The sequence below is a fragment of the Sinocyclocheilus anshuiensis genome, unplaced genomic scaffold, assembly GCF_001515605.1.
Source record: "Sinocyclocheilus anshuiensis isolate Anshui unplaced genomic scaffold, SAMN03320099.WGS_v1.1 scaffold590, whole genome shotgun sequence".
Classification (NCBI taxonomy): Eukaryota; Metazoa; Chordata; class Actinopteri; order Cypriniformes; family Cyprinidae; genus Sinocyclocheilus; species Sinocyclocheilus anshuiensis.
In genome coordinates this window covers 2,059,398-2,071,404 of record NW_015544192.1, presented here as the reverse complement: position 1 = coordinate 2,071,404, position 12,007 = coordinate 2,059,398, and the positions used below count along the sequence as shown (strand labels likewise).

The window sequence follows — 12,007 nt, the reverse complement described above, 5'->3', positions numbered from 1 at the left end:
GCGCAACACTGAACTCATACATCATCAGCCCGGAGCTGCTTCCGTGTAGGACTGTTGGCGCAAGCTACATTAAAGTGATTATTACGTTTTGAATATGGATATTTTTCTTACAAAAACGCATCGATTCGCTACAGAAGGCCTTTGTTCACCCCCCGGAGCCGTGTGAGACACTTTTTTTATTTTTATGGATGGGCACATTTTAATTAACTGCTTTTGGACGGATGCATGCAACACCTGCTGAGTGCCATTAAACAGCTTGAAAGATCAAAGACAATTTTTTATAAAACTTTGACTGGATTCGTCTGAAAGAAGAAAGTCATATGCACCTAGGATGCCTTGAGGGTGAGTAATTTAAGGACTAATTTTCATTTTTGGGTGAACTAACCCTTTAACCATTTTGAATCAGTCAGATGAGTCCTTCACTAACTGAACTTAAAATGAACACTGAATCAGTTAGATTCACTGTTCACTTTTAGTAAAATCCATTACTTTTAGTAAAATATATCTCAATGTAAAGCAAGTAGTGTACTTAAAGTTTGTGAAACACATTTGCCTATATATTAATATATTTAAATATTTGTATTTATCATGATATAATTATTTAACGTAAATATTAATATATTTGTATTTTTCAAATGAATATATTGATATATATTTAAAATGTGTGTCTGTGAGAGGATGTCTTACCTACTCCCCTCTCTCCATAGCCAAGATGAGGTGGAATGACTAGCCTGCGCTTCTCTCCGACACACATTCCTATAAGCCCTTGTTCCATGCCTATGACCACCTGTCCAGCCCCCAGAACCACATCGTATGTCTTACCAAAGGTTTGCCTGCAGATACACACAGACACAGTGGAAAACACAAATTAGTTAGAAACAATTTTTACAATATAAACCATTCATTTTGATTCCCATTTCTTAGCAATAACATAATCAAATATTTGTAATGTTAAGTTAGACAACATGCCAAAACAACATGATACACAAATGTATAATTGCAACGCACGTGGAGCCGATGTAAGTGCCATCCATGAGAGTGGCATTGTAGTGGTATTTGACAAAGTCACCACGTTTTGCATTGTAGATGCATTTCTCTGGCTTCACACTGGTGATCTCAACTATATCAGATGGGTTATGGAAATCAATAATGTGGACATCAAACACCAGCACAGCTGAGCCAGGGATCTTAGTTCCTGTATGAGGAGATAGAAGAGATTAATACAAAGATAAGTTAACCTCGTGTTCTTTTGAAATAAAAGGACTGATCAGCACACACCTGTGCCCTCTTCTCCATATGCCAGGTGAGGTGGGATAACAATCCTCCTGCGCTCTCCAACACACACACCCAGGAGTCCTTGGTCCATTCCTGCGATCACATAGCCTTTACCGATGTAAGTGTCATATGTGCGATTCCTTGAGTAACTGAAACATAAACACAAATGTAAGCATAAGTGCACTGTATATCACTTAAAAAAAAAAATAATGTTCAAATCAAGGGTTTTTACCTGGAGTCAAAGAATGTGCCATCCAACAGGGATCCATTATAATGGTAACGCATGAAGTCTCCTACTTCACTCTTGCGTGGACAGTGATCTGGAAGGCTTTGCACTTCTACTGTGATTTCATCTTTGGGGTTATGAAGGTCCAGCAGAATCACATCAAACACCAGAGAGGCTTGACCGGGGATGTCACTTCCTGTGAGTGGAGATAACTGGATGTTGTAATGCTTATTTTGCATGCACTGTTAGTATATATTACTAATAAAATGACTCTCACCATCCCCATTCTCTCCATAGCCAAGGAAAGGTGGCATGGTGACGATGCGTTTTTCTCCTACACACATTCCCAAAAGCCCCTGGTCCATTCCCGCAATGAGCCAGCCAATCCCCACGTAAGTGTCATAGGTGCGCAAACGCGTGTGACTGCAAATGAAAGAATCAGAATTACTAATCGGGAAATGCATAAAATTCAGAAATACGTTCACTTTTAATTCTCTAAAAAAAAAAAAATTATAAATATGTGTCAAATATTTTTTGAAAAAGGTTTTGTTTCTAACTTATATTATTATTTTTATACTCAGCATATTACTGTTAGATGTATTATGTATTTGAATCTATTTTTTTATTTATTAATTGTAATCAATTTTTTTATTCTATTGTAATCCTATTTTGTTTTATTTATTTAATAGTTTTTTTTTTAAATAAACAAATAAACCTCTGTTACAGGCTGTCATTAGTGATAGGGATTTTTTGTGGCTCTTCCTGGATGTTACATGGTTACACCAGTAGGTGGCGACATGTGAAAGTCTATCTGAGTCATTTGACGACTTCATTCAAAGGACTTGTTCAAAAAAGGCTGATTAATATAACTTCAAATGAATGAGTAATTAAATCATTGGGCTAACTGATTTGTTCATAAACATCCGATCATTCCCTCGCTGTTGTAACACGGCAGCTGTGGAACTATTGTTGTTGGCATAGAAAAAAAAAAGTTTAATAAAAGTTATTCAATATAAAATGTGAGTTACAAAAAATATCTATCCATCTATTTTTGAGGTCCACATGACTCATCTCACCTGGAGTCGAACAGCGTGCCATTGAGCAGAGTACCATTGTAGTGGTAACGGACATAATCAGACACTTGTACAGTGCGGACACAGCTCTCTGGCTTGTGGTAGGTCTTTATCTGCACTTTGTCCTCTGTGTTCCAAATGTCCAACATCAACACATCAAAGTGAAGGATGGAATCTGGGGGGATGATATCACCTGACAAGGAATGACATAAAAATACTGTGAGAAATAAAACCCAAACCAGCTTGGCAGCTTTGAAATCTGCCCACTGAAGCCTGATTAAAACCAGCTACTCTAAAGAAGGACAATAAATGCTTTAGTCTTTGTGTTTACTATAAGGGCTGCATTATTAGTTGTTGTTTGCGCACTACAACTACAACTCACTACAATAAAACTGTGCAAGGGGAATTTTGCCACACTGTGTATTTTGTATTTCACTGAAAGAGCTGATCATGAGATTAATGTGTCTGAGATTACTTATAATGTAAGTCTGTTGTATGTATGTGCAGTTAAACTATACACATCTGTTTGTGTCTCCTCCAGCTGAATTGGGCAGACACACACTTCACAACTAGTTCTGACAAGTGGACATGGCTCAACATTCTTCTTCCGATCACTCCCATTGGGAGTTCACACCCCCATCTGTTCATCTCCCCCCTCCTCCCTCTCCAAATGGAGATGTCATGCTCCTCTGACTCAGCAGGAGTTCAGAAGGATAATGGGCATTGTAGGTCTCAGTGAGTTTCACGCATTAGCATGCTACCTAGTGGTATGTGCCTATTTAATTGTAAATGTGCTGATGGCACCTACATTGATAGACATTCATGCATGAAGTGGTAAACAGAGAGCTGTGTTTTTAAAAGTGTGTTTACCATAACCGTCCTTTCCGTAGGCAAGCTGTGGAGGGATTTTGATCATCCATCGTTCATTAACACACATGTCCACTAAAGCTTTGTCCATTCCAGCGATCAACTGCTTCCGACCAACAAACACATTATAGGTGGTGCCACGGTCATAACTGCAAACACACAAATCAACAAACATTTAAACTGCAAAAATAATTTTCTTAATTTTTTTTGTCAGTAAAAACATCCTTAAAATCAGATTTTTTTGAGAAGCAACGTTTTGTAAGATATTAAGAGCTTTTAGAAAATATATTTTTTAATCATTTGGCAAATAATTAAATCATTTTCTTACATTAAACGTTTATCAAAATCGAGTGACCTTAAAACAGTATTTTTAATTTAACTATTTGCCAATAGAACAATAAACTTAATTTAAGATATATTCTCTAATATTATCTCACACAGTTTTGCTTCTCATGTAAATGTGTCTTTAAAAAAAAGATTTCTTCATAAGAAATTAAATTCAATTAAAATTAAAAGAGGTTAGTGCAATAATAATTTTACGCAATAATACATTTGCAAAAAATAATGCAATAATTTCACATTTTACTTAAATCAATTAAATCTAGGGCTGCCACTAACGACTATTTTTATTTAGATTAAAATTATAATCAAAAAACACTTTTTAAATGAGTATTTACCAGAAATATTATTTACCAGAATTTATTTAGGAGAAAAATTTAAATGTGCAGTATTTCTGGAAAAAAAAAAAACCTTTTTTTTTTTTTTTTAATAAAATCAATTAATTGGAGATGCTTTTGATTATTCAAATTTAATGGATCCATTAAAATGGAATCCAGAAAATAATGGTCACTTTATATGGAGAATACGCAGGAAACGGCTCCGTTTTGCAGGGAAAATGCGGAAATGCAGGCCTGGAGGCTGGAATGCTTTCTACGTGGCACAGAGAGGGGCGGCTCGCGCTTTATGATGGGGGTTTATGAGCATGTAATTATAGAGGGCTCGCCGAGCAGTGCAACAGGCCTTTTTTAACTTTATATTTATTAGATCAGATCATCATATGTCTCCTTATTATAGTAAAGTACGTTTTGATAAATGCATATATTATATTATATATTATTACTAATTCTTCTTACACCCAAATGCATCCATTCATTTTAGTTTCCTTTGAATTAATAAAACAAATTAGTTTGCAATCTATACTTTTGTAATGTGAATAATGTTAGAATAGTTTAAATTACATGATATATGCACAGCAGATATTGTAATTATCTATATAATGGCATATTTTACATGCTTTCTTGTATAGAGTTTGGACACAAATATCTTAGAGGGACAAACTGGAATTAAACTGTTCTGGTTTATGGTATCTGGTTTAAACTATTTACAGCAGCCATGTAAAATGTTCGCAAATCAAGGCAGAATGAACTTTCATAGTTGTATAGGCCTATGTGTCTTTTTGGACCCTTCAAACTTAAAAGTGAATGTTACTGGTGGGATTTGACGAATAAACATATTTTTTTTAGTAAATCACTGTAATGTTTTTTTTTTTAGCTGCATGGGGGAAGGGTGCGTTCTGACGGACTTTGGGGACGTGGAGAGACTGTGGGGCGGGCGGGTTTTGTTCTCTCACACTCCTGCGTACTTTGGGATTCCCATACGGGACCATGGCCTCCTCATCGCACTGCCTCAGGTTTGCATTTCTTTTATTCTGTTTTACTTTTTGCGTCCTTGCGCAGTATGAGAAATACAACTTTCGTAGTTTCCCACGGCACGAGCTTATGCCCCTGGACTCGGCGTACCGACACGCTTTAGACCAGTACAGTGAGAAAAAGTGGTCCGAGAGCGTGGAGTTTCTGGAGATGAGTCTCCGGCTGTACCGGCTGCTCAGGGACAGCGAGGCCTTCTGTAACCTCAACTGCAGCACGGTGCGTCTCGATGACGAGACGCGCTTTAGCGACTTCCCCGAGCTGCACGCTTTCGGTAATGTGATGAAGCGAGCTCAGTGTCTGAAGCGATGCAAGCAGGGCTTACCTGCCTTCAGACAGACGCTTCCCAGCCGTGAAACCATCGAGGAGTTTGAGAAACGGGAGCCCTACAAGTACCTGCAGTTTGCTTACTTCAAAGTGAGTCCACTACTAAACATTAACTTTCACTCATTGCCTCTACAATTATTTATAAAGCAAGTTTAAGGGTAAATGAATGTTGTGCAATACTGTAACATGGTAATAGATTAATAGGACTTCAGATGGTTCACAGTGAAAAACATGGTAAGTACGATGGTTGATTTTTTGTTGTGTAGATTGTATTAGATGGTAATATGGTACTGAACCATGTACCCATATATCAAAATACATGGCATTTCAAAGTACATAATGTGCAATGAAATGTGCAAGTACATGTGGAAAATGCTTCATGGTATTGCCACAATACCATGTCAAAAACATTAAATTTACATTGCATTTTAATACTTTTTGAAATGTAGACGGTATAACATAGTAATAATACCATGGTACTGAATGTTTACCTTATTCATGTACCATGGTCAGGGCTCTACGCTTATTTTTCTTTTTAGGAGCGCTTGTGCTCCTAACTTAAAAAAATGTAGGAGCACAGTCAAAAATTTAGGAGCACCAAAATTTGATCAAAAAATAGCCTTCCCATTACGAGGTGATATTTGACTCCTTAAAGTGATTTACAGTAGAATTTTGTTTTTACCTTTGTAATGGCATTTTTAGTTTTTAATGCATATCCAGGCATTCACAAGGGATATAGCATATATTGTTGAATACTGTGTGTTCATGTTTCTTCTACAAAATAGTTACAATTGTTAGTAAGCTGTTTAAAAGCTTATTTTTACTTGTCTTGTGGCTGACAAGTTTAATGCATTGTCGTGCTACCATTTCTTCGGTGAACAATAAAAAAACGTTTGTGCATTGAAATGTTGTTCTTTTTTCCAATTTATTTGAAACAATGTTTAATACAATAAATCATACTTATGGGGCTTTTATTTTGAAGTGTATCACCACAGGCGGGAATTGGAAAGGGAAATGGGTGTAGTCGCAAATCTGTTTTGCATCTAATGAATACAAGTTTTTACTAGTAAGAATACAATTATAGAGCTCTGTAACTAGATTTCTTACTAGTAAGAATTGAATTAGAGAGCTCTGTAATTACATTTTTACTAGTAAGAACTGAATTAGAGAGCTCTGTAATTGTAATTCTTACTAGTAATAATTTAATTGTAGAGCTCTAATTTAATTCTTACTAGTAAGAATGCAATTGCAGAGCTCTCTAATTGAATTAGAGAGCTCTCTTATTGTATTTATAACTAGTTAAAATAGATTTAGAGAGCTCTCTAACTGGCATTGTTACTAGTAAGAATTTAATTGTAGAGCTCTCTAATTGAATTGTTACTAGTAAAAATGCAATTACGACGAGTAACGCTGGGGATATTTTAAGCTAAAACGGCTTGCCATACACCCTGTCTGCACTTTGCTTATGAAAGGATTCATGAGATATGTCTGTGATACATTACTCAATGCTGCAAAAACACATAGAAACCTTTGAAGCTCCCCTCAGCGATCACAATCACAAGTATGATGATGATCTGGTCAGTCGCACTGGTGCTACTAAATATGTTTTCATAGTCGCACGCAGTAGTTTTCAGTCGCAAATGCGACTGAAATGGTCGCACTGTAGAGCCCTGACCATGGTACATTTTAAAGTGCATGCACTGCATGGTATTCTAAAGAAGGCCTACTTCAGAGAATAACATACTAAAAATCAGCGGTTTTACCATTGTAGTACCATGATTTGTTTGAAAATTTTATGTGTAGAGTTTTGGTTTGGAAATATCTGACAAAATTGATTATTATGAATTATTACAGAGTGATCATTTGGCCAAAGCTGTATCTGCAGCGTACACATTTCTTCTGAAGCATCCTGATGATGAGATGATGCAGAGGAACATGAACTACTACAAGAGTTTACCTGGAGCTGATGAACATATGAAAGACCTGGAGACCAAGTCATATGAGGTGAGACCCCACACACTAAACACTGAATAAGAGGAAATCAAATCCTCATTTTAATCCTCTTGTTAATGCAGCTTGAGAGCTGCTGCCATTAAAGCAGATGGGGGTCAAACTAAATACTAAGAAATCCTGAAATTCATGTTAGTTTTCAAATGACATTTTTCTTTCAGATATGCTGATAATATTACTTACAATGACAAATGTTTATTAAATTATATGCAGAAATACACATAACGGTAAGTTTGGGGACAGTGTGATTAATTAATACTTTTATTCAGCAAGGATGCATTAAATTGATCAAAATACATTTATAGTTGTACAACATATTTCTGTTTCAAATAAATGCTGTTCTTTTGAACTATTCTTCGTCAAAGAATCTTGAGAAAAAAATATTATGCAGTACAACTGTTTTCAACACTGATTATAATCAGAAATATTTCTTGACCACCAAATCAACATACTGTATAAGAATGATTTCTGAAGGATGTGATACTGAAGCTTTGTCATCACAGAAATAAATGACATTTTAAAATATATTAAATTACAAACAGGTATTTTACATTTTAAAAATTTCACAATATTACTTATTTACTGTAATTTTGATCAGATGAATGCAGCCTTGGCGAGCAAAAGAGACTTCTTTTTAAAAACATACAAAATCTCAAGACTCCAAATTTTTAAAAGGTAGTGCATATATAATATGAATCTATAATAATATATGTTTACATTTATGCAATGCAAGCTCAGGTAACATATGCAACTGTAATACGTCTGTTGAATGTAATAAACAGTGTTGTAGTTTACAGTTACATATGCTTAATGTGGGTTTGTCTTATTCAGACATTGTTCATTCGGGCCGTGCGGGCGTACAATGGCGATAACTTCAGAACCTCAGTGTCAGATATGGAGTTGGCACTGAGAGACGTTTTCAAGGTGTATGATGAGTGCATCGCTGCATCAGAGGGATCCAGACAGATCAAAGACTTCAAAGACTTTTACCCGTCCATTGCAGGTTGGCATATACCTGCTGCTCTTGTCATGTCTGCCCTTGAGACCCTTTGTAACTTTAGCTGAAACATAACAACATGTTTGTTTCTCTGTCTTTAGATCATTACGCAGAGGTTCTGGAGAGGAAGGTTCACTGTGAGAGCGAGCTCACGCCGGTTGTAGGTGGATTTGTTGTTGAGAAATTTGTGGCAACCATGTACCACTACCTCCAGTTTGCTTATTATAAATGTAAGTCAAGAAAGTTCTCTGTTTAAACTACTTATGTGAACCATGAATGTGAAAAACTGACATATGAAACATACACTTCCATTCAAATTTTTCTCAAAAGTTTCTCTCCTTCATTCTCATTCAGTGAATGATCTGAAGAACGCTGTACCGTGTGTGGCCAGCTACATGCTCTTTGATCCCAGTGATGAGGTGATGAAGAATAATGTGGATTATTATCGGTACCATAGAGAAAAATTTGGCCTCACTGATGAGGATTTCTTCCCTAGAGCGGTAGGTGTCTCACATCATGGTAAATATTGAATAAACACATTTATTTTCTTTTAGATGTTCGATGTTGTACTCATAATGCATTCTCACATGACAGGAAGCAGTACGGTACTACAATCAAACGACGCTACAGCTGCAGATGCTAGAATCTGCCAAACAGAAGTTTCTGCCAGATGATGAGGTGAGAGCTGAGAGTTGGTGCGTGGGTTATTTGAATGCTTGTTGAATATTCACAAACATGTAGCTGTTTTACAACTATTCGGAGTAGTGCTGAGTGCTGACCGCTTGTTTGGCCACTTGGGTGAGCACTATGCTTACTGATTCACTCTGAGCCGTTTACTGCTTCACACCGCCCTCTAGTGGCTGATAAATGGAAGTTTCTATATGATTATTTAATTACAGTGCTGTGCTATTTTTGTATCGAGATTTTTTTTTTTTTTGCAAGATTTTTTCAAGTTAAACTAAATAAAAAATTAGACATTTTGCTTTAGCAACTAGCTGAAATAAAATAAGTTTAATCTTTTAAAAGACTTTTTAAAAGATTTATCAACATTTATTTTTTTTATTTATTAACAATTTATGGTTTTAGTTTTAGTTAACTATAATAACCCCGATGCCATGATTGCAGAATAAGAAGCAGATTAAATTAAAATAAAACTCCATTCGCTCTAACTCTTCCTCCAACTATTTTCTCTTTCAGGGTGAAGTCTTAGAGTTTCTTGATGAATATCTTAATGCTGAGGATGAATAAACGATTTTATTTGCACTGAAATAAAAACATTGTGAAAAAGACCATGAAGGTATTCTCATTCCTCTACAATTTTTGTTCTTGTATTTATTTAGGGGTTGGTGATTGGAAGTGTTGATATCTTTTTACTGTACACATCTGTACTATAATATGTACTTATATTTACACATGTAAATACAGGTTTTACACATGCACCACAAGCCAAAATATTATAAATCTGAATCCCTGTCAACTTACTGTATCTTAGAGAAAACAATGTGTGTTTTTGTTTTATTAAAGGTTGCTTTTCTACATTAAATAAAATCCAAATAGCAATCCAGAAGGGATACCATGATGATATCCAGGTAGACTTGAGCTGCAATAACTGGTTAAACACTGAAAATGTATTTTTTGGCTGATTGTTATAGATGCAGATGCTATCGTAATAAATAATGTGGATGAAAACTCGCCACTTTTGTGCTGTGAAATACTGGTTGATTTATCAGTCATTTTCTACATCTGTGTTGTTTTAATTCATATTTTGTTACTTAAAGTGTTACACTGTCTTTGTACAATCCTCCTTCTGGTGGAGAATTTGTGTTTTGGGCATTTCAGAAGAACTGACTTACTTTAAGATCTTGAGCTTAGCAATTTTTTGGTTATGCCAAGCCTCACATAATCTGTGTGGACCAAATGTTAGTACTAATATGTTGTTGATAACTTCACAAATGTTCACTTGGCTATTATTCAAAATATGTGTAAAATGGTGCTGCATAGAAGAAATCAAACAAACTTGTCTATTTTCAAAGGCTGAACCAGAATTTCCTGCCCCTAAAAGCAGTAAACCTTCAGACTAAATATAATAGCAAAAGACTAAACACTGGACCTTAAGCAAAACACTTGAAGTTTAAGAGTGCATGTGGACGGTCATTTTTTAATCCAAACTCCCTCCACATCTCTCGTTCCTCATCCCCCACTCCTTTCCTTTTCTCTGTGGGTTTTTCCTACTATGGTGTGATAAACTGCACAGATACTCCATGTTCAAACACATTTAAATAAGCCTCTGTTCTCTTGCTGTGTGAGTATTTGTATGCAGGAGTGTTTCTGAGTGTTTTTGTTTTTGTGGTAAAAACGATAGTATAGACACAGAAACCATGTCCCTCTTTTGTGATATCAGGCTTGGCCCTGCTGCTCTTACACACAAACACCTGGCAACACTACGCAAATGTTTGCAGTCTTATTTTAGGAAGGAAATGTTTTTTTAAGCCTATTTAAGCTCTCACAGCAATGTTGACACCAAGGAAGACTAAAGCGGATATTTTCCCCCCAAAGTAATTTATTCGTTCATTAGTATTCCACAGCTATGTTTAGTCAGATACCCTCATGTCACATCTAACCGACATTGTTACAGTGTAATGTTGATATTACCAAATAGTTTTAGCTTCAAATGGAATTGAAATGAACAAAGAGCATGAAATCTCACAGTTCCTTATCACAATAAAAACACTTTACAGTTCAGAATATAACCATCAAAAGAGATCAGAGCAAATAAAATAGTTCCAATGGCCAATGGTTTACCCCACAAATAGTAAATGAGCAATTTTATGGTAAGCAGTTCATGTGCTTAGCAATGTAGATTTAAATATATCTACAGCAGCCAACTGGAAATTATTTCCTGATCTAAAAGTTTGCTTTTTTTTTACATTCTTTGCATTAAGACTGGAAAATAGCTTTTTTTGTAAGTAAATGCAAGTGTTTTTGGCTCTTGTATGATAAATCACTTGTGATGTTCATCATTTGTAAGTATCTTTGGATAAAAGCGTCCACTAAATGGCTAATGTAAATAAGACCGTACTAGCTTCTCTACTAAACAGAGATGTCAGGGCTGGAAAACATATTAAAATACAAGAGCAACAACCAACAACCAAAAATACCCAAACAGTCAGATAATGTTAATACTGTCAGCCGATCATTAATGGATACTTACAAATGACCCTGCAAAATTCATGAAGTTTTACTCCACTTTTCTTCATTTATAACTAAATCAAACAATGTAAAAAATGCTACATTTGCTCTAACAACACCTAGAAATAAATCGCTTTACTACACTTCATTACCTATTATTAATATTATCTAAAAATAGCACACTACACTCTAAAAAATGCTGGGTTGTTTCAACCCAACTTTGGGTCAAATATGGACTAACCCAACTTTTGGGTTAAAAATGTAATGTAAAAATTTAACCCAACAGTTGGGTTACTCCATATTTGACCCAAAGTTGGGTTGAAACAACCCAGCATTT

General features: G+C 35.6%; 2 protein-coding genes across 2 annotated transcripts in view; one reads left to right on the top strand and one right to left on the bottom strand.

The window, feature by feature from the left end:
* Window positions 1–3,616, bottom strand: part of LOC107696519 (peptidyl-prolyl cis-trans isomerase FKBP9-like) — a 6,178-nt gene extending 2,562 nt beyond the window's left edge. Inside the window, exons 1-7 of the mRNA XM_016496878.1 lie at window positions 3,445–3,616; window positions 2,578–2,767; window positions 1,779–1,924; window positions 1,508–1,697; window positions 1,279–1,424; window positions 1,009–1,195; window positions 688–833 (exon numbers count right to left, since the gene is read on the bottom strand). Coding sequence (XP_016352364.1) covers window positions 688–833; window positions 1,009–1,195; window positions 1,279–1,424; window positions 1,508–1,697; window positions 1,779–1,924; window positions 2,578–2,767; window positions 3,445–3,616 — 1,177 coding nt within the window. The remainder of the gene's footprint in view (window positions 1–687; window positions 834–1,008; window positions 1,196–1,278; window positions 1,425–1,507; window positions 1,698–1,778; window positions 1,925–2,577; window positions 2,768–3,444) is intronic.
* Window positions 3,617–4,292: 676 nt separating this feature from the next.
* On the top strand, window positions 4,293–10,193 carry LOC107696527 (cartilage-associated protein-like). The gene is made up of 7 exons (XM_016496886.1): window positions 4,293–5,564; window positions 7,329–7,478; window positions 8,316–8,487; window positions 8,583–8,711; window positions 8,836–8,981; window positions 9,076–9,159; window positions 9,679–10,193. Exons 1-7 carry the CDS (start codon window positions 5,106–5,108, stop codon window positions 9,727–9,729), a joined length of 1,191 nt encoding a protein of 396 aa, XP_016352372.1. The 5' UTR covers window positions 4,293–5,105; the 3' UTR covers window positions 9,730–10,193.
* Window positions 10,194–12,007: the final 1,814 nt, after the last annotated feature.

Coding starts and splice junctions, on each gene's coding strand:
- LOC107696527 (XM_016496886.1), top strand. CDS start 5,106: ATGGCCTCCTCATCGCACTGCCTCAGGTTTGCATTTCTTTTATTCTGT. Junction 8,712..8,835: donor CCAGTTTGCTTATTATAAAT/GTAAGTCAAGAA, acceptor ATTCTCATTCAG/TGAATGATCTGAAGAACGCT. Junction 9,160..9,678: donor AGTTTCTGCCAGATGATGAG/GTGAGAGCTGAG, acceptor TTTCTCTTTCAG/GGTGAAGTCTTAGAGTTTCT.